Source organism: Microtus oregoni, unplaced genomic scaffold (genome assembly GCF_018167655.1).
Source record: "Microtus oregoni isolate MIOR12 unplaced genomic scaffold, Mior012 000048F_ref0000485, whole genome shotgun sequence".
NCBI classification, from domain to species: domain Eukaryota; kingdom Metazoa; phylum Chordata; class Mammalia; order Rodentia; family Cricetidae; genus Microtus; species Microtus oregoni.
This window is the reverse complement of record NW_024543222.1, coordinates 12,823,734-12,848,123: the sequence shown is the minus strand read 5'-3', so window position 1 is coordinate 12,848,123 and position 24,390 is coordinate 12,823,734. Positions and strand designations below refer to the sequence as shown.

General features: G+C 48.1%; 1 protein-coding gene across 2 annotated transcripts; it reads left to right on the top strand.

Moving 5' to 3' along the window:
• The first annotated feature begins 15,925 nt into the window (after positions 1–15,925).
• Positions 15,926–21,427, top strand: CUNH17orf58 (chromosome unknown C17orf58 homolog). 2 transcript variants are annotated; one of them, XM_041635637.1, is made up of 5 exons: positions 15,926–16,044; positions 16,170–16,268; positions 18,043–18,501; positions 18,593–18,787; positions 20,365–21,427. In XM_041635637.1, the coding sequence occupies exons 2-5, from the start codon at positions 16,193–16,195 to the stop codon at positions 20,553–20,555; spliced, it is 921 nt and encodes a 306-aa protein (XP_041491571.1). In that variant the 5' UTR covers positions 15,926–16,044; positions 16,170–16,192; the 3' UTR covers positions 20,556–21,427. The 2 variants fall into 2 exon arrangements, with proteins under 2 accessions (XP_041491571.1, XP_041491573.1); XM_041635639.1 differs by having other exon boundaries at positions 18,596–18,787; positions 20,365–21,426.
• Positions 21,428–24,390: the final 2,963 nt, after the last annotated feature.

The window sequence follows — 24,390 nt, the reverse complement described above, 5'->3', positions numbered from 1 at the left end:
CTGGCGCCCTCTTCTGGCTTCCATAGATATATGCATGCACATACATATCCTCACATAAAAAAGAAACAATGAGTATTAAAAAGAATAAACTGTGATGTTTCTTGGGGACAACGATGATACTGTTTCCTAGTCAACCAAATGCAAGGTTTCGTTCAGGAATGACAGGTGCGGGGATTCCTCAGACACTCTGTCTTACTGGGCGTCTTCTCCACGGGACTCACCCCATCTTCCCACCTCATTCCTCTGCTTGAACTCCTTACCCCAGCTCCTCTCTGGCAGATGTTTCTCAGCTTGCTCGCCACAGCTCATTCAGCTAAAGTCAGCAGACTTTGCTGAGTGTCTGTGAGTACCCCAGCTTGTGGTTCTGAGCGCCAAGCTGCCAAGTTTCTCTTCCCCTCACCTCCACCACCTCCAATCCTCCCTTCCTGTCTCAGGGGAGAGAGTGTTTTTCTGATGTACTGTCAGGCCTTTGTGATGGACTTGTCCCTTTTCCTCGGGAAACCTGACCAGCACTTAGCGATCGATCCCTCTTGGGAAGGGTCAGGGTCTTAATTTCCCCTCATGCCTGTGTCTCCAGCTGGCCCCTCAGCTGGCTCTTTACTCAGAGCCCCGAAACTTTTACCGGCATCTCCAGTCCCAAAGAGCTCTTTCTTGGCTCTGTGGCAGCATTTGTGAACTTTGCTGGTGCTCTCTCTATGTAGCCAGGCTGGCCCAGGATGCCCTCACACCACCCACCTCCTTGTCACCTGACACTCTCTCTTCCTCAACCATGACCTCTAACATGGCATCATTTTGTCTGAACTTATAAACATGTTTCCTCTTCTTCCCCAACACAAGAGACGCTAACACAATTTTACTTCAAATTTCTCCTCCTTGGCTTTTTGGTGGCTTTCAAATTCGTAATTGTTCAAACTTAAAAATTAGTTTTGTTAATCAGGGTTCGATTCTGGAGAGGAAAAAAAAAAGAAAATAAATAATAAAAATTAGTTTTGTTGGGTGTGGTGGTGCACACCTTTAATCCCAGCTCCTGGGAGGCAGACAGGCAGATCTCTGTGAGTTCGAGGCCAGTGTGGTCTACAAAGTGAGATATAGAATACGTCCAGCAGTGGTGGTGTGTTTTTAAGCCCAGCATTTGGGAGGCAAGGGTATAAGGAGCTTGAGTTCAAGGTCATCTTCAGCTACATAGTACGTCGGAGGCCAACCTGTCCTTTATGAGACACTGTCCTCTTTTTTTTGGTCATTCTCCGTATTGCACTGACTGTCCTGTCACTTGCTCTGTAGACCAGGCTGGCATCAAACTCTGTGAGATCCACCTGCCTCGGCTTCCCAAGTGCTGAGATTCTAGGCATGCGCCATCACCGCCCAACTCTCCTTTATATTTTAAATAAAAGTCTTTTATTATCAGTCCCTCAATTTTGTGTGTCTAAGTCTATTTGAACTCTCTTTTTTAAAAAAGATAATAATATATACCAGGTCTCTCTCCCTCTTTTAATTTAATTAATTTATTTATATACATGTATTTTAGTTAGTGTCTGCATGTATGCCTGCAGGCCAGAAGAGGGCATCAGATTCTATTACAGATGGTTGTGAGCCACCATGTGGTTGCTGGGAATTGAACTCAGGATCTCTGGAAGAGCAGCCAGTGCTCTTAACCTCTGAGCAGCTCTCTCCAGTCAGCACTTTGCAGGTGACCAGTGGCTTCACTTCGTTTTGGCCGTTCTTTTTAAAGCTTTATTTCTTTTTATTTTATGCGTATCTGTGTCTGTGTGAGGATGCCCTAGAATGGGAGTTACAGACAGTTGTGAGCCGTCATGTGGGCGCTAGGAATTGAACCTAGTTTCTCTAGAAGAGCAGCCAGTGCTCTTAACCACAGAGCTATTGGTTTTATACATGCTCTTATGTAGACCAGGCTGGCTTCTAATTTGCTATGGAGTCAAGGATGATTTTGCCTCTTGAGTTCTGAGATTACAAAAGCGGGTCACCATAATACACTAAAATAGAATACTAGTTTTCAAAATTATACCTGAAGGGGCTGAGGGGGGAGGAGTATAGCTCAGTTGGTAGCATGCACCAAAAGCTATGTTTGAAACCTTCCCCCAGCACTGTATAACCCGGGAGACACTATGCCATGTGCCTATAAACCTAGCATTCAGGAGACTGAGACAGGCGGATTACTGAGAGTCTAAGGCTAGCCTAGACTATGTAGTGAATACCAGGCTAGCCTGGGATACAGACAGAGTCCTTATCTGAAAAAAAAAAAAACAGAAAACACTGTCGCTGGGTGGTACATGGCTTTAATCTCAGCACTCTGGAGGCAGAGGCAGGTGGATTTCTGAGTTTGAGACCAGCCTGGTCTACAGTGCTGGTTCCAGGACAGCCAGGGCTACACAGAAAGACCCTGTCTTGTAAAACCAACAAAAGAAAAGAAGAGAAAAGAAAAAAAACCCCGTCTTGGTCCGATTCAGTTGGAAGCTGAAGCCATTACTGGTCATTTAGGGTTGCTATTGCTGCTGAACTGTGGAGAGAACACTTGCCCAGACACTGGGGGCCGATTGGCTCTTGCTGGCCTAAAACCGGACTAAAGCGGTTATCTGATCAAGCAGTGTGTAACTTCCCCAGACTGAGCCAACCTATGTCAGCCAAGGGGCTCCAGCAACAACTGCCGTGACTTAAGACACGAGAATCTGAAGCAGTATCCAGCTGCCTCAAGAGACCCTTGATGATGGTGACGCGGCTTCCCCTCCCCCGGGCGTGTGGGGGTTATATTAATGCTTTCTCCTTCCTTCCTAAAATAAACTGAGCTTGCTGCTGGGCGATGGTGGCGCACGCCTTTAATCCCAGCACTCGGGAGGCAGAGGCAGGTGGATCTCTGTGAGTTCGAGACCAGCCTGGTCTACAGAGCTAGTTCCAGGACAGGCTCCAAAGCTACAGAGAAACCCTGTCTCGAAAAACCAAAAAAAAAAAAAAAAAACCTGAGCTTGCTACATCCAGCTTGTCTCCCAAGGTCTGAGTCATTGCCCTCACTACCCCAAGGGAGACAGAGCAGCGGATTAAAGCAACACTGAACCCACAGCTAAAGGACAGGAACCATGAATAAGGAGTGAATCACACCCATCCCTCCTGCGGTTCAGAGGTGCAGACTGAACCCTCATGGTGGTCAGAGTCTTTGAAGGTGGTGAAATTTCCATCAGGATTGAACCTTCCCGAAGGTAGACTCTCTAGCCAAAGAGATGGCCAGGTGTGGTGCACATCTGTAATTTGATAGGCTGAGGTCTGAAGCAGGAGAGTATAAAGCTGGGGGTGGGGATATCCATTACAAAAAAATTTAAGTGTTATAGCTGATCAAAGGAAAACACCAGTTATAATCCTATTGTTTAGAAATTAGCAGTATAATATTTTGATGTATCAATTCCCAAATTCTTGTTATGCATCTATATCTGTGTATATATAAATTTATGCAAATGTCTATATGATTATAAATATACATATTTTGCTTTAAAATCCCCCCATGTCACCCCCCTCCCGTTAGGTTGGGAGCCTAGGCCTCGGTCCCTGGCATCTATCTCAGCCACCAGGCCTGGCCTGGACTTCAAATCCCAGCAGGCCACTTCCCAGGGTACTTAAGTGATCCCCCAAAAGAAGAACACATGGTCCCCCTTTCTTCCTCCCGGGGGTCGCTTTTCTGCGGCTTTCCGTTTCCCCCTCGGGCCACCCGAGAGCGCAGATCTCCCATTAAACCTGGATATTTCTTAATTCGGCCTGTTTTGATTTGGCTTGATTGGGAATTTTTGCGTGTCAGAGAGCTTGCTTAGGAACTATTCCTAACACCCCACCCCCACCCCCCACCCCCGTAACCCTGGTTGTCTTAGAACTAGCTCTGTAGACCAGGCTGGCTTTGAACTCACAGAAATCTACCTGCCTCTGCCTCTCGAGTGCTGGGATGGAAGGTGTGTGCCACTACTGCCCAGCTTACATTAAAATTCTTTTTTTTTTTTTTTTTTTTTTTTTTTTTTAAAATATTTATTTATTATGTATACAATATTCTGTCCGTGTGTATGCCTGCAGGCCAGAAGAGGGCACCAGATCTCATTACAGATGGTTGTGAGCCACCATGTGGTTGCCGGGAATTGAACTCAGGACCTTTGGAAGAGCAGGCAATGCTCTTAACCACTGAGCCATCTCTCCAGCCCCCTAAAATTCTTAAATATTTTTTATTCTTTAGTTTTCAATAAATACAAGAGCCCATGATCTTTTGTCATTGTTTTTATTGTGCAGGGAATGGAACCAAGGGCCCTGGCATTTGTAGGATTCACCCCCAACAATATACTCACTGTTTTTTCTTTGTTTTGACACAAGTTCTCTCTCTTATGAACCCAGGCTGGCCTTGAATCATTTTTATTTACATTTATCTATCTTTTGGGGGGCATGCATGTGCTATGACATCCACGTGGATGCCAGAGGAAACTTTTGGGGGTCTGCAGTCCCCTCCCACCTGGGGTTTGAACTCCGGTCTTTGGGCTTGGTGGGAAGTACTCCTGAACTATCTCCGTAGCCCTGGAAAGGCTGTTCTTTAGAAGGAAATAGAGAATTCGCCCCTTTGCCCTCCCTTTCAATCCAGAGAGGATAACCCGCTTCCGTTTAGCTGCATTTTCTAGTGCCTGCCAGGCAACTCCCTGATTTATAACTGGACCCTGACTCTCCAGGTTTGTAGCTGTTGTAATTTAAAAAGTAGTGCGCAAGAGAAAGTCGGCAGGCAACAGAGCTCACATGGGGGGAAAGGGAACGCAAAAAGGGGGAAGGGAGGGGAAGAGACTGGCCTTTGGGATAGGAGCAGCAGGAGAGAAGAGAGAGACAGAAAGAGAGGGGGAGAGACAGAGATACAGGCAGAGAAGGAGAAAGAGGGAGAGAGAAAGAGAGAGAGAAAAAGAGAGAGAGAGAAATGGGAGATGGGCAGGGACCATTTAAAAGGGAAGGTAGTGAATGTGCACAGGAGGTGCTCTTAGTGGCTGCAGCTGAGGACTTATCCTGTCAGAAACTCAAGGGCAGGCCAGTACAGACAGTAGCTTCTCCGTGCCAAATTAAGAAACCACAGGGCACAGGGGGCCGGATGGGATGCCTTTAATCCCAGCACTTGAGAGGCAGAGGCAGAGTGCTAGCCAGAGATCTTGTTTTTTTGTTTTTTTTTTTGTTTTGTTTTGTTTTTTTTAAAAAAAAAGGAAGGAAAGAAAAGATTATGCTCAGTCACAGAGCATGGACTCTTCTAGAAGGATTGCTGAGATGGCCAAGCAGAGAGAGCGCTGTAGGCCTTGTTCAAGTTAGTCCTGGTGGGAGATGGTGGCACGGGAAGACGTTTGTAAAGTGCCCACTTGACAGGCGAGTTTGAGAAGTGTGTAGCTACCCTGGTCATGGAGGTGTACCCCTCCTGTTCCATGCCAACAAAGGACCTATCAAGTACAATATGTGGGGCCCAACTTGTAGGCCCATATTTGCAGCCAGGTTCTCTGGCCATGCTTAGTTTCCAAGGGTAGCTGCTATCCTGCCAGACACCTGTAGCCACCTAACAAAAGACTCAGTAGGATGGACTGCTTCTGTTACTATGTAGATCGCCTGGGAAGAGGTGTGGATTCCAAGCTGGTGACTAAGTTGCCTGTGGGACCGTACTCCCACGTCCCCGGCAAGAGAATATTAATGAGTTTCTACCTTGGTTTACCTGGGGGGGGGGGGAATAAAAGGTTTGAAGGGTACCCACGGGTAGATCTTCAGGAATGAATGAAGCTGAGATGCCCTTCCGATATTGCTGTGTGAATGAATGAAGCCTGAGATGCCCTTCCGATATTGCTGTGTGAACTGTGTCTCATTATTTCCCGCGCCTCCGTATCGGTCCAGTTAGGGAAAGGTAGTTTTTATGTTGGGGCTTCGGAACCTGACACCAACCGGCTCGGAGAAGTTCGGGGGCCTGTGTGATGGCTACCACATCCAAGCCCAACTCTCCTGACTGGCCCAGAGATCTGGCGCCTGTGTGAAAACATCCTCATTGTGCCTTGGCTACAAAGTGACTATCAAGGGTAGGCAAAAATCTTGTCTTCCACCAGGTGTAACTGCAGCCTCGAGAAGCCTTTCCTGTGGCTTCCCAGAAAGCTCGCTAGAGATCCTAACTTGGAGTTTGCTGCCCTGCCGGCTCTTGGCCCACTGGAGGTGCTCCTGGACCCAGCGCTGACGGCACAGTACGAACATGATTTAGAGGTTTGCTCAAACAACCACTCTCCCAAATGATGACCCAAGAGAAAGGGAAGCCGGAGCCCCACGTGAGAAGTCTAATTTTACAGACAATGATCCCGTGGTGTGTGCGGTACTGCATGGGTACCATCGAATGCTAAGCAGGACTGTGCTTCATCTTTGGGATGCAGGCAGAGATGAACGGCTTCATGGTGAACGTGGCAGTAAAAACATACCTTCAGCCAGGCAGTGATGGCGCATGCCTTTAATCCCAGCACTTGAGAAGCAAAGGCAGGCAGAACTCTGTGAGTTTGAGACCAACCTAGTCTACAAAGTAAGATCCAGGACAGCCAGGGCTGTTAGACAGAGAAACCCTATCTCAAACAAACAAGCAAGCAAGCAAACAAAAACATACTCCATACCTTCCTTTGGGGGGTGGGCGACTTGCATAGTTAGCTATTTGAAACACAGTTGTTCCTTTCCTGGATTTCAAAGCTGAGCGTGCTACAGTGGTATCACGATACTCAGAGATGAGATCTTCCTTGCTACTTTCGTAAGGTGGTTCCTGACCTTCCTGATGCTGCGATCCTTTGATACAGTTCCTCGTGCTATGGTGAGCCCCAACCACAAAATTATTTTGTTGCTACTTCACACTTGTAATTTGCTACGGTTATGAACTGTAATGTAAATATTTGATGTGGGACCTCGTGGGGGTCGCGACCCACAGGTTGAGAACGGCTGCTCTGTGCTGAGGTTCTAACTTCGCCCAGAGCATCAGTTGTCCCAGAGTCCTAGGTTAAGTCTAGCTATGACTCTCAGGTTTCCAATATGTCAGGTCCAGCCCCTCGCACCAGGGATAACAAACAATGGTGAACAGATTATAATCAACACAGCAACACCCGGAAGACAGAGGACGCAGGCAGACCATAGTACACAGACTGATGTGAGGTTTTAACATTTTTTTCTATTTATTTGTTTGTTTGTTTATTTATTTATTTATTTTGAGACAGGGTTTCTCTGTGCAGTCCTGGCTGTCCTGGAACTCACTCTGTCCTCAAACTCAGGGATCTGCTTGTCTCTTCCCAAGTGCTGGCATTAAAGGTGTGCACCACCCTACGCCTGGCTCTCTCTCTCTCTTTTTTTTTTTTTTTTTTGGTTTTTCGAGACAGGGTTTCTCTGTAGCTTTGGAGCCTGTCCTGGAACTAGCTCTTGTAGACCAGGCTGGTCTCGAACTCCCAGAGATCCACCTGCCTCTGCCTCCCGAGTGCTGGGATTAAAGGCGTGTGCCACCATCGCCCTGCTCTCTTTGACTTTTTAAAAAACAAACTTGTGTACAACTTTACTCCTAGCACTTGGGGGGCAGAGACAAGTAGATTTTCTATGTGTTTGAGGCCATCCTGGTCTACATTGTGAGTTCCAGGACGGTTAGGGCTGTGTAGTGCAATCCTGTCTCACAAATATTTTTATTAATTCTTTGAGAATTTCAAACCTGCATACAGTGAATTTTGGGATCCACCCTCCCCACACCCCTAACTCCTCCCAGGTCCATCCTCCACTTCTCATCCCTCTTCCTACTTCTTTCCCAATGTTTTTCTTTCTTTTCTTTTTTTTTCTTTCTTTCTTTCTTTCTTTTTTTTTTTTTTTTTTGGTTTTTTGAGACAGGGTTTCTCTGTGGTTTTGGAGCCTGTCCTGGAACTAGCTCTTGTAGACCAGGCTGGTCTCGAACTCACAGAGAAACCCCGGTCTCTGCCTCCCAAGGGCTGATATCAAAGGTGTGCACCACTAGGCCTGAGTAGCAAAATCAGTTTCTGAGTACTGACCTCATGATTAGCTTAGCATCGGAGAAGCTTCACTGGTCTTATAGAGTTTAGAGATTGTGTTGTGGTTCCCCTCTGGAGGCGGCGTGACTAATGAAATCCCTGGCCATGTGGCCAAACTTAATCTCCAGTGCACTTCTTTCCCCTCCTTAGAGATTATGGGGGTGACTCAAGTCTCATTCCTCAGATGCTGTGATTTTTCCGGTGACTCAGTCTCATTCTGAAGCTATGAGGGTTTGTGGGGACCCTCCAAGGGCTGCTCTGCCTCATTACGGTAAGTACCGGTGTGACCTACAAAGCTCAGGAAACTAAGACATTTCTATCTCTAGGCAAATTCCAGAACACAATACATGTTCGACAAATATTTGCCAAGCAGAAGGTACACTCAAACACCAGACATTGTCAGGGGGAAGGGAAACAGGCCCTGGGGTTCTTCCAGCGGACCCAAATACAGAGTATCAGTACCCAGGTGAACACAGGAGAGGCCCTGGGAGACCAGCACATTCCAAGCACGGGAGCGACTCCGTGCTCTGGGGTCTATTACGAAACAGCTTGAGGGTAAACAATGGAAAGGAAAAGTATTTTCTTTTCTTTAGAAACAGGGTCTCATTACACATTCCAAGGTTCCCTTGAATTTATTACGCAGCCCCAGCTCGCCATGAACGTGGGCCATTCCTTCCTCAACCTCCTGAGTGCTGGAGCTTGACTCGTTCCCCCAGCAGGACTTATTTCTAGACAGGAATCTACTCGGGTCACTTTCTCACTTAAACGAAGAAGCCGATATTGGGAGCTGGGTAGATAGATGGGTTAGCAGGTAGGAGCACCTACTGCTCTTCCAGAGGATCAAAGTTCGAATCCCAGCACCTACAGGGCAGCTCATCACTGTAACCGGAGTTCCCCAGGGCTCCAACACCCTCTTCTGGCCTCCTCGGGCATCAGGCATGCACGTGGTGCACATAGATACACCTGTTAGTATTCAGGCATCTGTGCTGGCCTGCCCTTAGGGTCCTGACAACTATGTCCTCAGCTGCAGCCACTAAGAGCACCTTCTGCACACATTTGCTATGTTCCCTTTTAAAAGGTGGGCCCTGCTCACCTCCTATTTCCCCCACCCTCACCCTTTCTCTCTCCTCTTCCTATAACCCTCACATGTGAGCTTTGTTGCATGGCGTGACTTCTCTTCACAGCATTTTGTTGTTGTTTTGCTCTGTTTTGTTTTTCGAGACAGGGTCTCCCTGTGCAGCTTTGGGGCCTGTCCTGGAACTCGTTCTGTAGACCAGGGTGGCCTCGAATTCAGAGATCCACCTGCTTCTTCCTCCCAAGTGCTGGGATTAAAGGCGTGCACCACCACCGCCAGGCTTTTTCGCAGCATTTTTTGTTTGTTTAGTTTCGTTTTTGTTTTTTCGAGACAGGGTTTCTCTGTAGGTTTTGGCTCCTGTCCTGGAACTAGCTCTTGTAGACCAGGCTGGCCCTGAACTCACAGAGATCCGCCTGCCTCTGCCTCCTGAGTGCTGGAATTAAAGGCGTGCGCCACCACTGCCTGGCTTTTTGCAGCATTTTAAAATAATGACGTTGGTTCTGTGACCAGGAAAAGCTCTCCTGGTGTTTCTTTCTGCCCGCAGGCTGTCTGAGGCAAGCTGGGACACTGGAACCCGGTCCACAAATGACTTTGCTTTTCCAACTAACAGAGCACAGACAGGGCCCTTCCACCTAACACGGGCACTAGAGGTGAGCGCTCTCTTCTCACCTCCGGCCGTTTTCTACCAGTGAGGACTCATCTCTCTGTGGTCTCTTGCCTTTCGGTCTCGTTAAGCCCTGGCAACCACGGTCTCTGGGCTGAGAGCTTTTGGCCCCTGCTCTTTGACAAATCACTGAGGCAGCCTGTGCCATCTCCAAATCAACCCTCTCTGAATTCCTGGGACGCTAGGAGCTACAGACTCTTGGGTCTCACTTATCTGCCTCACTCATGGGAACTTTGACATCATTTATACCTCCAATTTTTGCACCTAGTGCTTGGTTTCAGGACTTTAAATTCATCTTTGCGGTTAGATCTGGCCCAATATCCCTTGGATATTGCTTTCTGATTCGCTGTCTTCCACCTGTAACAAACCTGCTTTCTCCTTTGCTGATGGCTTTGTCTTCCATTCTCTGGCAGGGTTATCCACCTCTGCCCGTTCATTCCCCTGGATGGGAGGCTTCCTTTCCCGAGCATGGTCTCCTCGCCTTCTGGCTTTCCTCAAAGTCCTGGTAGCAGGCAACTGTGTCTCTCTTGGGCTCAGAGCCCTTGGTGTCTGTTCTTGAGTGACGATGTACGATGCACTGAAACAGCTTGTGCCCACTCTGTCTGATTCCCGAGTCCCTGGAATGCCAGTGTATTCAGGCCTTGGATCTTCTTTCTCTGTCTTCCTCTGCCTGATCCTCGGGAACCCTACTACACCTCCTTGCTCCCCTTGGGATGTCTTTTGGAGACCCACTGACCACTCCTTTTAAAGAAAATCTGGCCTCAGTATACCTTGGATCAGACAGTCAGGAAACAGAGAAAGAATTCTCCATTTTCTTCTTCATTGCTTTAAAACCTGCTTTCTCCTGGATTGGGAACCCCTATGGAAGTGGATGCTTTTCTTCCTGACCCTTCTCCTTGTTTTCCTGTCTTTAACAATCACATCCTGCTTCATCAGTTTCTTCTCTATGTATCTTCAACGATACATTCAAAAATCTCTGATCAAACAACTAATTAGCTATTGTTACAGGACTACCAACTGTTAGCCACAGAACTGGAGGTGCAAGACCACCAAACATGTCCAGGTGGTGAGAACCAACAGCACCCCAGAGGTATCCACGTCCCCCAGATTCAGAAAAGAGACAGAACAGATTCTAATGTAACTCTTTACATTACATATTTTATTTTATTTACATTACATTTTATTTATTTAAAAGGTACCAACTCTACAATGACTGCCCTCGGTAACCAACCACCTGTGTCTCCTGGTAAATTGGCTAGAAAGAGGGTGTCCCAGCGATGCCATGGTGATGGGAAAGGATCAAGTGCCTTCAGATCCAGGCCATGGACTTGGACCCACCTCAAACAGCATTTTGCCAGGTCCAAGCAGCGCATGACAGTTCCAGAGCCTGGACAGTGGAATGAAACAGCCAGCTACCCCAGGACATGGTCAGTGCCCCAGCTTTCCCAGGCCCCCCCCACCCAAAGATTGTGACACCCTCAGGTCAGCATCTCGAGAACACATCATCCTCACCTCACCTGTTACCCCTTTCTAACGCCTAACCTTTTTATAATAAGAGAGAGGAATGTTAATATTCAGCCATCTGTACTGGTCTGCCCTTGGGGTCCTGTCAGGATATGTCCTCAGCTGCTTGTTCGCTACCTTCCCATTTAAAAGGGCATTGCTCACTTCCCACCTCTTCCTCTTTTCGTCTCTCTCTCTCCCTCCCTCTCTCCTTGCTCCCCTCCCTCCCCCTCTCTTCAGCCACTCTTGTCCCTGGGAAGTAGTTTTTGCCCCCCTGCTCTGTCCCCTTCTCTCTCCTCTTCCCATAAACCTTCCATGTGAGCCCTGTTGCATGGTGAGACTTCTCTTACTGGCGTTTGTCGTTGTTGTTTTAATTACAACAATGCCCATATACATAAAATAAAATAAAAATAGAAGCTCATAGATATTCTAAGTAGATCAACCCATTTGAACTCTTTGTCTCCAACCATTAGTGGATTTATCCTCCTCCTCCTCCTTCTCCTCCTCTTCCTTCTCCTCTCTTTCTTATTCTTTTGAGATAGGATCTTACCACGTAGCCTTAACTGGTGGCTGGTCTGGAATTTGCTATGTAAACCAGGCTGTCCTTGAACCTATGACAATTCCATTACCTCTGCTCACAGTGCTAGGATTATAGGCATGGTCCACCATGGCTAGCAAGAACTTTTTTGTGATATTGGGTATCGAACCCAGGGCCTTACTGATGCCAGCCAAGTGCTCTACCACTGAGATCCCTCCCTAGCCCTAGTTGGTTTAGGAGGCTACAAACCCGACACTGCCTATTTTAGTTTGGTTTCTGTTGTGTTTTTGATAAAACACTGACCAAAAAGCAACAGAGAGTAAAAAGAATTGGTTTCCTCTTACACCTTCAGGTAACAGTCCATGGTGAAGTCAGGCAGAAACCTTGATGCAGAAACTGAAGCAGAGGCTATGGAGAAACAGTGCTTTGTAGAAGGAAGTTTCTGTCCTGCCTGGTCCGGCAGTGGCTCAGTCCCAAAGAAACACACAGAGACTTTTATTAATTAAAACTGTTTGGCCTATTAGCTCAGGCTTATTATCAACTAGCTTTTCCACTTAAAGCTGATGCATTTTCCTTATTTATGCTCTGCCACGTGGCAGTACCTTTTCTCAGTATGGTGTACCCACCTTGCTTCCTCTGCGTCTGGCTGGTAACTATTGTCACTGCCTTTCCTCTTCCCAGAATTCTCTTACTCTGATTGTCCCACCCACACTTTCTGCCTGGTTACTGGCCAATCAATGCTTTATTAAACCAATACGAGTGACAAATCTTTACAGTGTACAAAAGCATTGTCCCACCAGGCTCAGTCCATGGAGCATGAGGCTCTTAACCTCAGGGTCATGGGTTAGAGCCCCACGTACTGCTTGCTAGCTGGCTCCCCAAAGTTTGCTCAGCTTGCTTTCTTAGATAGCTTGGGCACCTGCCCGGGAAGCACGCCCTCCCCAGTGAGCTGGGTCCTCCCATATCGATTGTTAAATCAAGAATATGACCCATAGATTCCCACAGGTCAATCTGATGGAGACAATGCCCTTAATTGAGACTGTCTTCCCAGGTGTCTCTAGCTTGTCTAATCAGCACACTGGCCAAGAGCTGGCATTGGATTCTGGAAAGTTCTCTCAGTTGGTGCCATCCTGGGTGGCTCTAGGAACCCTGGAGGATACCTTGACATACTCTGTGTCTCTGGGTGTGAACTGTGGGTATTCCCATGACTGACATAGAATTCCAGAAACACCTCAAACTGGATCTGGGTGACTTGAATGTAGTCTCAGGAAGGCATGTCTAAGATGTGGTTGTAACTGAGAAACCTTAAGCCTAATTCCACTTGGCATGGGAAAAAACAAAAAACAAAAACAAAACACAAGAGAGAATTAGGTCAGCTCACATCTAGAATCCCAGCACCCAGAACTGGAAAGCAAAGGTGGTTGCCTGGCTGTGTTCTGAGTTGGGAGCCAGCAAATCATGAATACAAGGCTGGTGTGACTGGAGAGGCTATTTTTTTTTCTTTTTTAAAATTGTGTGTACAAGTTTTGCTCCCATGTCTGTGTACCATGCGCAGTCAGTACCAGCAGCAGCCAATAGATGGCGTCAGATCCCCTGGAACTGGAGTTACAGATGGCGTGAGCCCACAAGTGAATGCTGGGATCCAAGTGATCTTAATCACTGAATCATATTTCCAACATTTCCAGTTCTCTTTTCTATTCGTTTTTATTTTGTTTTGTTTTTGAAAAGTAACCCTGTGTAACCCTGGCTGTCCTGGAACTCACTCGGTAGACCAGGCTGGCCTTGAACTCACAGAGATTCACCTGTCTCTGCTTCCTCTGGGGTGTGAGGACTAAAGGTGTGTGCCACCACTGCCTGGCTGTTTACTCTTGTTTCTGTTAGTTCTTTCCATATGTTGTCATGTGTGTTGGACAAGCGCTCATGATTAAACTGTCCCCCTCCACCCCTTCGCCTCTCTGCAGCCCTCAGAACACTGTTGACCCATTTTCGGATCCTGTTCTACAGTTTCCCTCTTCGGGTCTCTTCCTGGCCAGTGACGCTTTCATCCAAACAGCCAGCAGCTCACGCTTACAAACCCTCCATGTTGTCTGCAGTCTGATTTCTATATTTTGGTTTAGTGTTGTAAGAGGCTGCTTGTTTGTTCCTGGCTGCTCAGCCCCGAAATAATCACTCAGAAACCATATTATTTGAAATACTGTTTGGCCAATAACTTAAGCATATTTCTGGCTAACTCATAACTTAAATTAACCCATCTTCATTCATCTGTGTGTTGCCATGAGGCTGCTGCTTACCAGGTAAATTTCCGGCCTCTGTCTCTAGCGGGGCTACATGACTTCTCTTTGACTCTGCCTACTCTCTCTATACAGCCTGGTTACCTTCTGTTAAGCCATTGGCCGAAAGCAGCTTCTTTATTCATTAACCAATAAAAGCAACACATAGACAGAAGGACTTCCCACACCAGTTTAGACTTTTAAAATATTCACTTGAGTGGTGGTGGCGCACACCTTTAATCCCAGTACTTGGAGGCAGAGGCAGGCGGATCCCTGTGAATTCAAGGCCAGCAAGGGCTAGTTCCAGGACAGTTAGGGCTGTTACACACAGAGAAACCCTGTCTTGAAAAACCGAAAAAGGAAAAAACAATATTTTTATTAAGTTTTTGTGTAAGTGCATGTGCCTGAGTGTGGAGTTTGCAAGTGCAATACACAGAAGCCCAAGAAGGTCAGAAGAAGGTCAGCTGTGAGTCAGTCGCCTTGTGGGTGATGGGAACTGAAATGGCAAGAGCAGTAACTACTAAACCCATAAGCCATTTCTCCAGTCCTAGGTTTTTTTATGGCCTGCTTCTTTGGGGACACTAGCTGTGAATATTTTTGAGACAAGGTCTTGTGTATCCCAGGCTGGTCTTGAACTCCCTCCCTGTGCAGCTGAGGATGTCCTTAAACCCCTAATCATCTTGCCTCTGGTTCAGCGTGTCGGGGTTACGGGCATGCGCTCCACCACGCTGCTTCATAAAGAGCTCGCAGTCCAACCTAGTGCTCTGTGCATGCTAGGTGAGCATTTTACTAACTGAGCTACATCCCCTAGAATATTCGTTTGGAAACTAAAGTTGAGCCGGTAGCTCCAGAACTCCTGCCTCCTAGAATGTAACCGACAGGTCGGCCACAAGCTGCCTCTCCTTAGGTCCTTCAAAAGAACTCAAACGCGATGAAGCCCTTGCTCTCTCTGCACCGGTGTTCCGACACTAGCTTCTCCGTGCCATATCTGAGATCAGTGCCACAGCGTCCGCTACCCAGGGCATCAGCATTTTGTTTTCTGGCCCCCGGATGCCAGTGCCACAGAACTCTGAGCCTTCCTTCTGTAACCTTGGGTACCTCACACATTCATCTTCATCTCAGAGCATTCCTGCTTCTGGTTAGGTTTGAAGTGAACTGAGATGTAATCCCCGAGGCTTCGGACTTGCTCTGGGGATGTGATCCCCACATGCTTCCCTTGGCAAATGCTGGTTTTACTTCATCCAAGAGAAAGGGGCCTTTCTTAACTCCTGATCGATCGAGATGAGATGCTGTGTCAGGAAGTTGGACATAAGCAGGAAAAGAATGTGCTTTTCTTAGAAATAAAACCTCGGCCTTTTCCCAAGCCGTGAGATGCCCCCAGAATCGGAAAGGTGGGTTGCCGATCTTTACGCATTCAATCTACACTTGCATCTGGTCAAATGAATACCAGGCAGCAATGGTTGGATGGAGGAAAGAGAGGGAGAAGAGAGGAGGAGGAGGAGGAGGAGGAGGAGGAGGAGGAGGAGGAGGAGGACAGGGCTGGCAAGAAAAACATTTTCAAGGCCCCCCCGCCCCCCGTTTCTGGTCCTAGAATATCAAGATTGCACATACAGTCAAACAGCTTTGCCAAACTTGGTTTGTCTGGCAATTGCCTCACGCGTTCTGGAATGCGTTTTTTGTCATCTGGAGTCCCCTCCCCTTCACAAGCCCAAGCTATTCTAAGCCCTGATTTATTTGTTGTTGACTTCATCACTCACTTTCCTTCATCCCGTCCCTTCAGCTCCCTCAAAACCCTCACTCTCCTCTCTCCCTGTCACCTCAGGCCAAGCACACCACCCATCCAAAGCCAGAGCTCGAGGCGGTGGTGTTCTTCGGGCCCACAGATCCCAGCCCGAACCACACATCCGACCCTCTTCGGGAAGAGGGAGAGATCCCCGCCGCTCGGTTTTGTTTCAATGGTCTGTGCAGCCAGAGATGCCCGTTTCCCCAAAGGCTGCCCCTCATTAGCATGAACGGGGGTGGGGGGTGTGGAGAAGGGGTGGGGGGAGAGGAAGCGAGCCAAAGCCCTTGCTGCATTTTCCAGCCCTGGGAACCCTGTCTACAAAAATGACAGCTCAAGCCCTCTGGCTTCTCTGTTTGATCATCGGATGGTCCCCCGAAGCCCCGGTGGCGGAAAGAAAAGGTGAGGTCGCTGAAACGCAGCGCCCCAGGGACCGGGAAAAGGGCGCGATGCAGGGCGGGACGAGCCAAGGGTCAGAGCCTGCGGGACTGGCGACTCCGGGTCTGCGTGCGTGCCAGCGAGCAGCGACAAGGGTCTCCAAAGATTTCATGTTCCTTGGCAGCCCTTTCGAAAGCAAAGACGCGGGTTCAGCTGCTGAAATGATTGCGTGCGAGCCAGGCAGGCTGGAGAAAACTTTGCATGTTAAATAGCTGCGTCCCAGAGGAGGGAAAGTGTCAAAAGGGGTCGCGGCTCGCTGTGGACAGGCTCCTAGGCTAGTCATGGTGACACAGGCCACCGATGGTGCGATAGCCCGGGCATCCCGCATCCCGCATCCTGCCCCTCTTCAGCAGCTCCGGTGTAGCCTCTGGTATACCTGAACCTGTGGTATCTATCACACACACACACACACACACACACCCCACACTTAGGCACTCATCACTCACACACAGGCACAAATCAGGAGTCTCGGCGAGGTGATGATTTGTTTTGCTTTTGTTAGGATGTTTTGTTCATTTTACTATGTCTGGGAAAAACAGCTTCTACATCTCACGGAGCAATTTATTTTAGTTTTTTTTCTCCATATGGAAATTGAAGGACTTCAGTGGTATTTAACCCGAATATCAAACCATCTTCCCCATGACAACACAACAGATGGTAATATCAGTGGGGAAGCAGTTGAGGTCAACAGTTGACAGTCAGGAGTTGGATAGCTACCAGAACTTTATTTGGCTGTGCACAATGTGCCGGTTTAATGTAGGAAGTTAGAATCAATGGCTTTGCAAAAACACAAACTGTATAACTAGCCATTCCTACTGGGAGAAAGTCGATTTTTCAAGATTTTTTTTTTTAACTGGCAAGACACGTTGTCAAAGCGTCAAGGGGCAGACCAAGCTCTTTAATGCAAACGGAGAGAAAAGTAGGCTCTGGGCTGTGCTTGGCTGGAGGGGCACTGGGAGGTGATACTGTGTAACTGTGCATGGAAAGTTGCCCAGATTTCAAGCTGGCTGAAGTTTGTGCACAAACCTGTATGCATAGCTGGGGAAAATCATTAATAACTTTAAAAAAAGGTGTCTTCATGGTATTTGGGAGATTTTCTAATGGGGTGGGGTAATAGAGCTAATGTATGCTTTTATACTTAGCCAGGGGTCTTTGCCTCCCAGCCAACCTTTAAAAACCCGTTCTAAGCTGTAATTTACTAGTAAGTGGCGTCCAAGAAGCCAGCTAAAAATCCACTCAAATGCTTGATGCTGCGGGAGAGGAAGGTGACAGTGTAAACACGGATGGGAAAACCAAATAGCGGTTGTCAGGGGCGCTTAAACAATTAGGAGAAACCTGTAACTCGAGACGTTTCTCTTTGGGGCTTGCTCTTGTTACTTTCTCAACAAACTGGTAAATAGCCAAAAGGTGTGTGTGTATGTCGTATTGAAGGGTAAAGACAGAAGTTTAATCAATGTTACCCTAAGTATTGAGCTCTAGAATAAATAGAAGACTGTAATTTGAAAAGATTTGGCAAAGTTCCTTAGCTCCATTCTTGGATTTACTTGTTTATTCTTATGATCGTTTGACACCGTAGCCCAGGTTGACCTCGAACCTGCAGCCAGCCTCCTGCCGAGGCCTGGTGCTGCTGCAGGCGGTGGCCCAGCCGTGCGGGACTCCTGCAGGTGCTCGCTCCGAGCTTCCTCTGCTCCCGTCGCGCCTCCCTCGGGCTCGCTCACCGCCTCGCTCTCTCCCGCAGCCCCGCCGCCGCACCGAAAGCCAGGCGCCCAGGAGACACCGGGGCCGCGCGCGCAGCCGCTGCCCGAGTTCGCGCGCCGGTCGCGAGCCGCGGACACTGGCCCGCGCGCCTGGCCCGACCCCCGGCGCCGGAAGCCCGCGCCGCCCGCTGACAACCGCGCCGGCTTCCGGGATGTGGCGCGCGCGCCCGCAGGGCTCCCCGGCCCGCGCCTCGTCCAGGCGGAGAACCGCGCGTCCCCGCCCGAGGACGCCCCGCGGCGCGCGCGCTCTCGGGCCCCGCGGCCCCAGGCCTCGCGCGCCGCCGGCCACGCCCACCCGAACCGGCCGCGCGCCGCCGCGCAGCCCTCCGGGACCCCGCAGGCGCTGCCGCCCGGGGACGCCGAGCTGGAGACCCAGTCCTGCGCGCGCGCCTGCAGCGCGGACGCGGACGAGCACGAGGCCTTCTGCACCAGCGAGTTTGGTGAGCGCACCCACCCTGCCGGGAACCCGCGTGCCTCTCCCCACCCTGGCGCTAGTTGTAATGCTTTTCTCCAAATCCCGTTTTCCCAAAGTAGCCGTGAATGGAATCGTGCACGACGTGGACGTGCTGGGCGCGGGCCTGCGGCTGGTGACTCTACTGGTGGACCCCGACGGGCTGTACAAGTTGAGCCGCCTCTACATCACTCCCGACGGCTTTTTCTTCCGCGTGCACATACTAGCCCTGGACTCTTCCAATTGCCATAAGCCGTGTCCAGAATTTAAGCCTGGTATCGAAACTGACCCAAAAGACCAGCTCATACATGTCCTTTATTTAGTTTTTCGAGACAGGGTTTCTCTGTAGCCCTGTCCGTCCTGGAACTCACTTTGTAGACCAGGCTGGCCTGGAGATCCGCCTGCCTTCGTCCCCCCTCCAATGCTGGGATTAAAGGTGTCCTTTGTACTGCTGTTGGGGACCTAAATGCTGCAGCGCCGCTTCTCTTGGCCACCACTACCTCTAAGCGCCCCCCCACCCCCCAAAGACTAGGAATTGAGTAGGGCCTCACACATGCCAGGCAAGATTGTCTGAGACAGCCTGTTGATATGGAGCCCAGGCTGGCCTCAAACTCATGGCAATCCTCCTGCTTCAATACAAGCTGGGTTACTGGTGGGGCTCGATCCCAGCTTTGTGGGACAGTAGTGTAACCAACAGAATTTAGATTACAGCACATTTCAGCTCTCCATAAATATGAGAAGAGCAGTTGGCACAAAACAGGCCAGGATTGGTAGTGTACACCTGCATCTCCAGCACCCAGGAGGGATTTGGAGGCAAGAGGATCAGAACTTCAAGGTCATCCCACATATATAGAGTTCAAAGCCAGCTTTGGCTACTATAACTCTTCAAAAGGAAGGAAAAAAAAAACCACCAAAAAACAATAAATGGTGGGCATGGTGGTACATGCCTTGAGTCTCAGCACTCGGGAGGCAGAGGCAAGTGAATCTACAGAAGTTCAAAGCCAGCTTGGTACCAGGACAGCCAAGACTACACAGATAAACACTACCTTGAAAAATCCAACTGGGAACAAACCAAAACAAAAAAACCCCAAAACGTCCCAAACACTGATAGGTTAACACATACATTCCTGACAAAACACCATTTTCAAAAGTGACTAAGGGAGTCTACTGCACAGCACTGAGTTGAGAAAGGCCTTTTTGGGGTTGGTGGCAGTGTTGGGGATACCTCTTCTTCATTTCTTCCTAGAGATGTTCTGGGCTTTCTTCTTGTAATGTTGGTTGTCTGCAGGTTATCTTTTCTATAGATTTTCCACTTGTGGCCTATAGGTTAGATAAATTGCCATATACATAGAGTCAAGCTCAGGGGCTGGAGAGATGGCTCAGTGGTTAAGAACACTGACTGCTCTTCCAGAGGACCTGCTCTTCTATTTTATTTTATTTTTTTTGTGGTTTTTTCGAGACAGGGTTTCTCTGTGGCTTTGGAGCCTGTCCTGGAACTAGCTCTCTAGACCAGGCTGGTCTCGAACTCACAGAGATCCGCCCACCTCTGCCTCCCGAGTGCTGGGATTAAAGGCGTGCGCCACCATCGCCCGGCTCTGCCTCCCGAGTGCTGGGATTAAAGGCGTGCGGGACCTGCTCTTCTAGAGGACCTGGGTTCAATTCCCAGCACCCACATGGCAGCTCATACCCGTCTGTAACTTCAGTTCCAGGGGACCTGTCACAACAGACACACACCTGCAGACAAAATGCCAATGAACATAAAATAAAAATAAATTAAAAAAGAATCAAGCTCAGATTTCACCGTTTCTTGGCATTTAAATGACCTCGTTTCTCCTCGGGTTCTTTTGTTCAGGAAGCCGGTATATTGTGATGGGCCACATCTACCATAAGAGACGGCAGCTCCCTAGTGCTCTGCTCCAGGTCCTGAGAGGGCGCCTGCGTCCAGGAGACGGACTGCTCAGGGGTAGCAGCAGCTATGTCAAAAGATTTAACCGAAAACGGGAGTGGCAAGTTCGAGATGCCAGCCACGCTCGGTGCATTTGAACAGATCAACTCTCGACACCTGTGCCATCCCAAGAGCCTTGAACTCGGCAGTAAGACGGAAGGTCAGTCTGCACATAGTGGGGGTTCTGCTACTTGAAACTGGGCCCACAGCTAAGCTACCTTAATAAGAACTACGTGTGCAGCTTAACTCTGAAGCTGCCACTTTATTGACAAAATGCTGACAAGCTATGCTCCCCAGCACAGTGGTAAAGTTACAGACAGTGACACAGCTCAGACCTGACTTGACCTGCCAGGTCAACAGATCACACCACTTCGTGTTGTTTTTAAGTTATTTAATTTAATACATTTTCCCCAGTAGAAATAGTTCACAAACATTTCTTTAATTTAAATATACAGCTTTGAATAGTATCTATCATGTGTCAAGCCAGATTTCGTATTTAAAGTATTGAGTTTTGAATTCCACATGAGAGTAAACATCCCCATCAGAATTCATTTACATATGAAGTGTCAGAGGCGACACTAAGGTCAGAGCCCAGGCCAAGTATGAAAATTTTACATCTCAAGGGCCAATTCAAGCAAAACATCATTCAAAGTGTGTTCATGATGTACCCCTGTGTACTGTCATGCCTCCTTGCTCCCAATAGCCTGTTTTGTGTCAAACTGGCTTCTATTCCAGCATGTTTTCTGGTGTATCTGATGTCATTTTTCTGTTAAGACCCAGTATCACCATTGTGTTTGTCAAGCAGTAAATCTCGCCTTGAAATCAGATCTTGGATGCACCTGGCTTTTTTTTCCCCCTCAGTGATCCTAAACATTGAGAAAAGCCTTTCTAAACTTCCTTCCCAAACCCTGGAAGCAGTGCTCACTACTGACAGTTCAAAGGTCAGTGTAGGAGCCATTTGTTTGTTTGCTTGAGTAAATCACTTTATACACGAGTCCACAAGGACATACTATACTGTTTCTCCTTTCAGATGACCAGGCTGTATTTCAGTTAATCTCAGAATAAATGCCAAGAACGCACGAATCGCTGGGTAGTGGTCCCAGCACTCGGGAGGCAGAGACAGGCAGATCTCTGTGAGTTCAAGGTCAGACAGGCTCAAAAGCTACATGAAACCCGGTCCCAAAAAAGAACAGAATGCTTGGGGAAGGTGGTGCAGGTCTTTAATCTCGGCACCAGAGAAGCAGAGGCAGGTGACGTCTGTGAGTCTGAGGCCAGCCTGGTCTACAGAGTGAGTTCCAGGACAGCCAGGATGACCTGTTGAGGGAAAGAAAACAGCCATGTGCAGCTATGGTAACAAGGGAAACATTACTAAAATAAAGCTGAGAGGTTCTACTTCGTGGCAAAGTATTACTAAGGGACTTCTTTTGTTGTTGTTTTTTCACATGTGGCCTTGGCTGGAGCTGCTAGAGGCCAGATTAGCCCTATACTTAAGGTCACGGGACAAAGGGCATTGCAGGCTCCTTGCAACTAACTCTATTACAAACTTCCAGCTAAAGGTCTTTTAGAGAAATTTCCAAAGATGAGACGTGTCTAAATTCATTGAAATCTGTTTTGTTTTTGAATGCTAAGTATGGTAGAATAAGCCTGTAATGCCAGCCTGGGCTACAGGAGGCTCTGTCCCAGAAAGAGGCAGTGGGAGCTTGAGATTGCACAGATCGTCAGAAGACTGGAGCCCAGCTCCCAGCATTGCTATCAAGTGGCTCTCAATTCCCTGTACCTCTGGTGCTAGGGCATCTTGTGCCCTCTGCTGGCCTCCTTGGGCACCTGCGTTCACACCTCCCTACATACAAACGCCAAAGTCAGACTCCGAGGTTCAGTGGACTTGGAGGTCAGGTTACTGCACAAATACAGGCCACTTGTAGAGGCTGCCTGAATAGGAACGAAAGCCGTCACTCAAGGCTGGGTCGGCAAGGCTAGCAAGGCTCAGCTGCGGTCAGTGGTAGGGCTGGAGACTGGGAAAGGAGGTGGAAAGGAACCCTGGAGATCCCAGGCTAGCAAAAAGGTTGAAGAATCACTTTTTTAACATTCACACAGGACCTTGATTGCAATTTCTAATTTTATAGAAAAATTTAATGAGCAAATCATTGTTGTCTCATTGATAATAATCCTTTTGTCCCATTGATAGATTCCACCACCCCCAGTACATGGGTCCCTGCTCTAAAGATTAAAGGGCCATTGTGTTTATGTCCCTCAGCAATAAAGCACTCAGTTGCCTTCAAGACTAATTCAATAGTGTCTGTCTTTCAAATTAAGCTGTTACTTCAAGGATTCATGGAGGGGGGGGAAGGACACAGTCTCCCTCCCCCTCCTGCCTTTTGGTGTGTGTGATACTAAGTTTTAACTATCACATGGCATCGTGCAGTTCTCTTCTGAACTCATTTAAGGTAACCAAGGGGAGGCATGTGCAAGCCCACTTGCCTGCAGCTGGCAAGGCACTCTCGGCTGCTGTGTGGTCTCTTCCAGTCTGAAAAGACAGTATTTTGCTAGGTGAAATTTGGCTGGATCAAGGGGTATCCTAGTCTCAGAAATGTCTTCCTCAAACGACACCAGATGGCTCCCCCCCCCCCCCGCCCCCCAGCATTCTTGTCCCTGCTCTTCATGGACCTATCAGCCAGTACTTTGCTCAGGAGAGAATAACGCTTCCAAGTTCAAGACCCTGCTGGAATCTGCCTCTTCTGGGATGAGAGTGAATCCCAGGGGCCGGAGAGATGCCTCAGCAGTTAAAAACCACTGGCCGCTCTTGCAGAGGACCTGGGTTCAGTTCCCAGCACCCACTTGGTGGCTTAGGACCTTAGTAAACTCTAGTTCCAGGGGATCCAATATCCTCTTCTGCCCCCTATGGACACCTGGTGCACATACACATACATGCAGGCAAAACATTCATACACATAAAATAAACTTACACACACACACACACACACACACACACAGAGTGAATGCGGCCGTCGATCTGAGCGTGCAACCACCAGGTTTGGCTCTTACAGTGTGACACAAACGGACAGAGACAGGGCAAGAAGTTTTATTTGCAGATCTTAGGAGGAGGCTACAAACGGCAACACATCGTCAGGGCTCCTACACAGCACTCCAGGCCACTCTGACTGTAGAGACATCTCCAAACCATCACAATTTGGCTGACCTTACTGTATGATAGCTAAATACAAACCCTGAAGAATTTGCACAGGAGAAAAAAAGCCTTGCAGACATTATGAAAATATCTCTTATGAAATGGCCTCAAATTGTGAATTTGGAGATGAAGCACAGGAAATGCTAAAAATACTTTTAGCCAGAGAAATCTATCAAAGCCAAGAACATACAGGTTATAGGTGCGAAGCCCAGGCAGAATGTCCTAACATCACCAATGCACATCAGAGCACTCTGGCTGCCCAAGCCAACAGCTTAACGTTTTATTCAGTAGCAGAAGTTCCTCAAATCAGATTCGTAGAAAAGCAGCTTTTGAAATAAGAATGTATGATTTTTTCAAAAATTCCTTTTGAAAGACTAAAGCTCTATAGTCTGATAAAATTATAAAATGTCTTTATATGGTGATAGAAATTGCAAAAGTCTTTATACCATTAAGTACACAATATGAAATTAACATCTTCCCGGTCTCAGAAATTCACAACCCACCCCCCTTCTGTACAACTTGGCAATGCCAACAGCTACAGAAAATATATCAAACAACAAACCAACCGACCATTGTTTCATTAGAAACTGCACAGAATCCAATGTCAAAAACATTACTTTATTTTTTTAGGATGAAATGTCCTATTACGTACAAAAAGAATTATTTAGAATTTGCTACAATCTGTAAAAACATAGCAGTCTATTGCCTACAGGTAGGAAAGCTCTTGGGGCAACAAGCATAAGTGATTG

What these genes read in the sequence shown, in the direction of transcription:
- CUNH17orf58 (XM_041635637.1), top strand. Translation starts at nt 16,193, where the DNA reads ATGACAGCTCAAGCCCTCTGGCTTCTCTGTTTGATCATCGGATGGTCC. An exon ending in CCCGGTGGCGGAAAGAAAAG is followed by an intron (nt 16,269 to 18,042) that starts GTGAGGTCGCTG and finishes TCTCTCCCGCAG; the next exon opens with CCCCGCCGCCGCACCGAAAG. An exon ending in CTTCTGCACCAGCGAGTTTG is followed by an intron (nt 18,502 to 18,592) that starts GTGAGCGCACCC and finishes GTTTTCCCAAAG; the next exon opens with TAGCCGTGAATGGAATCGTG.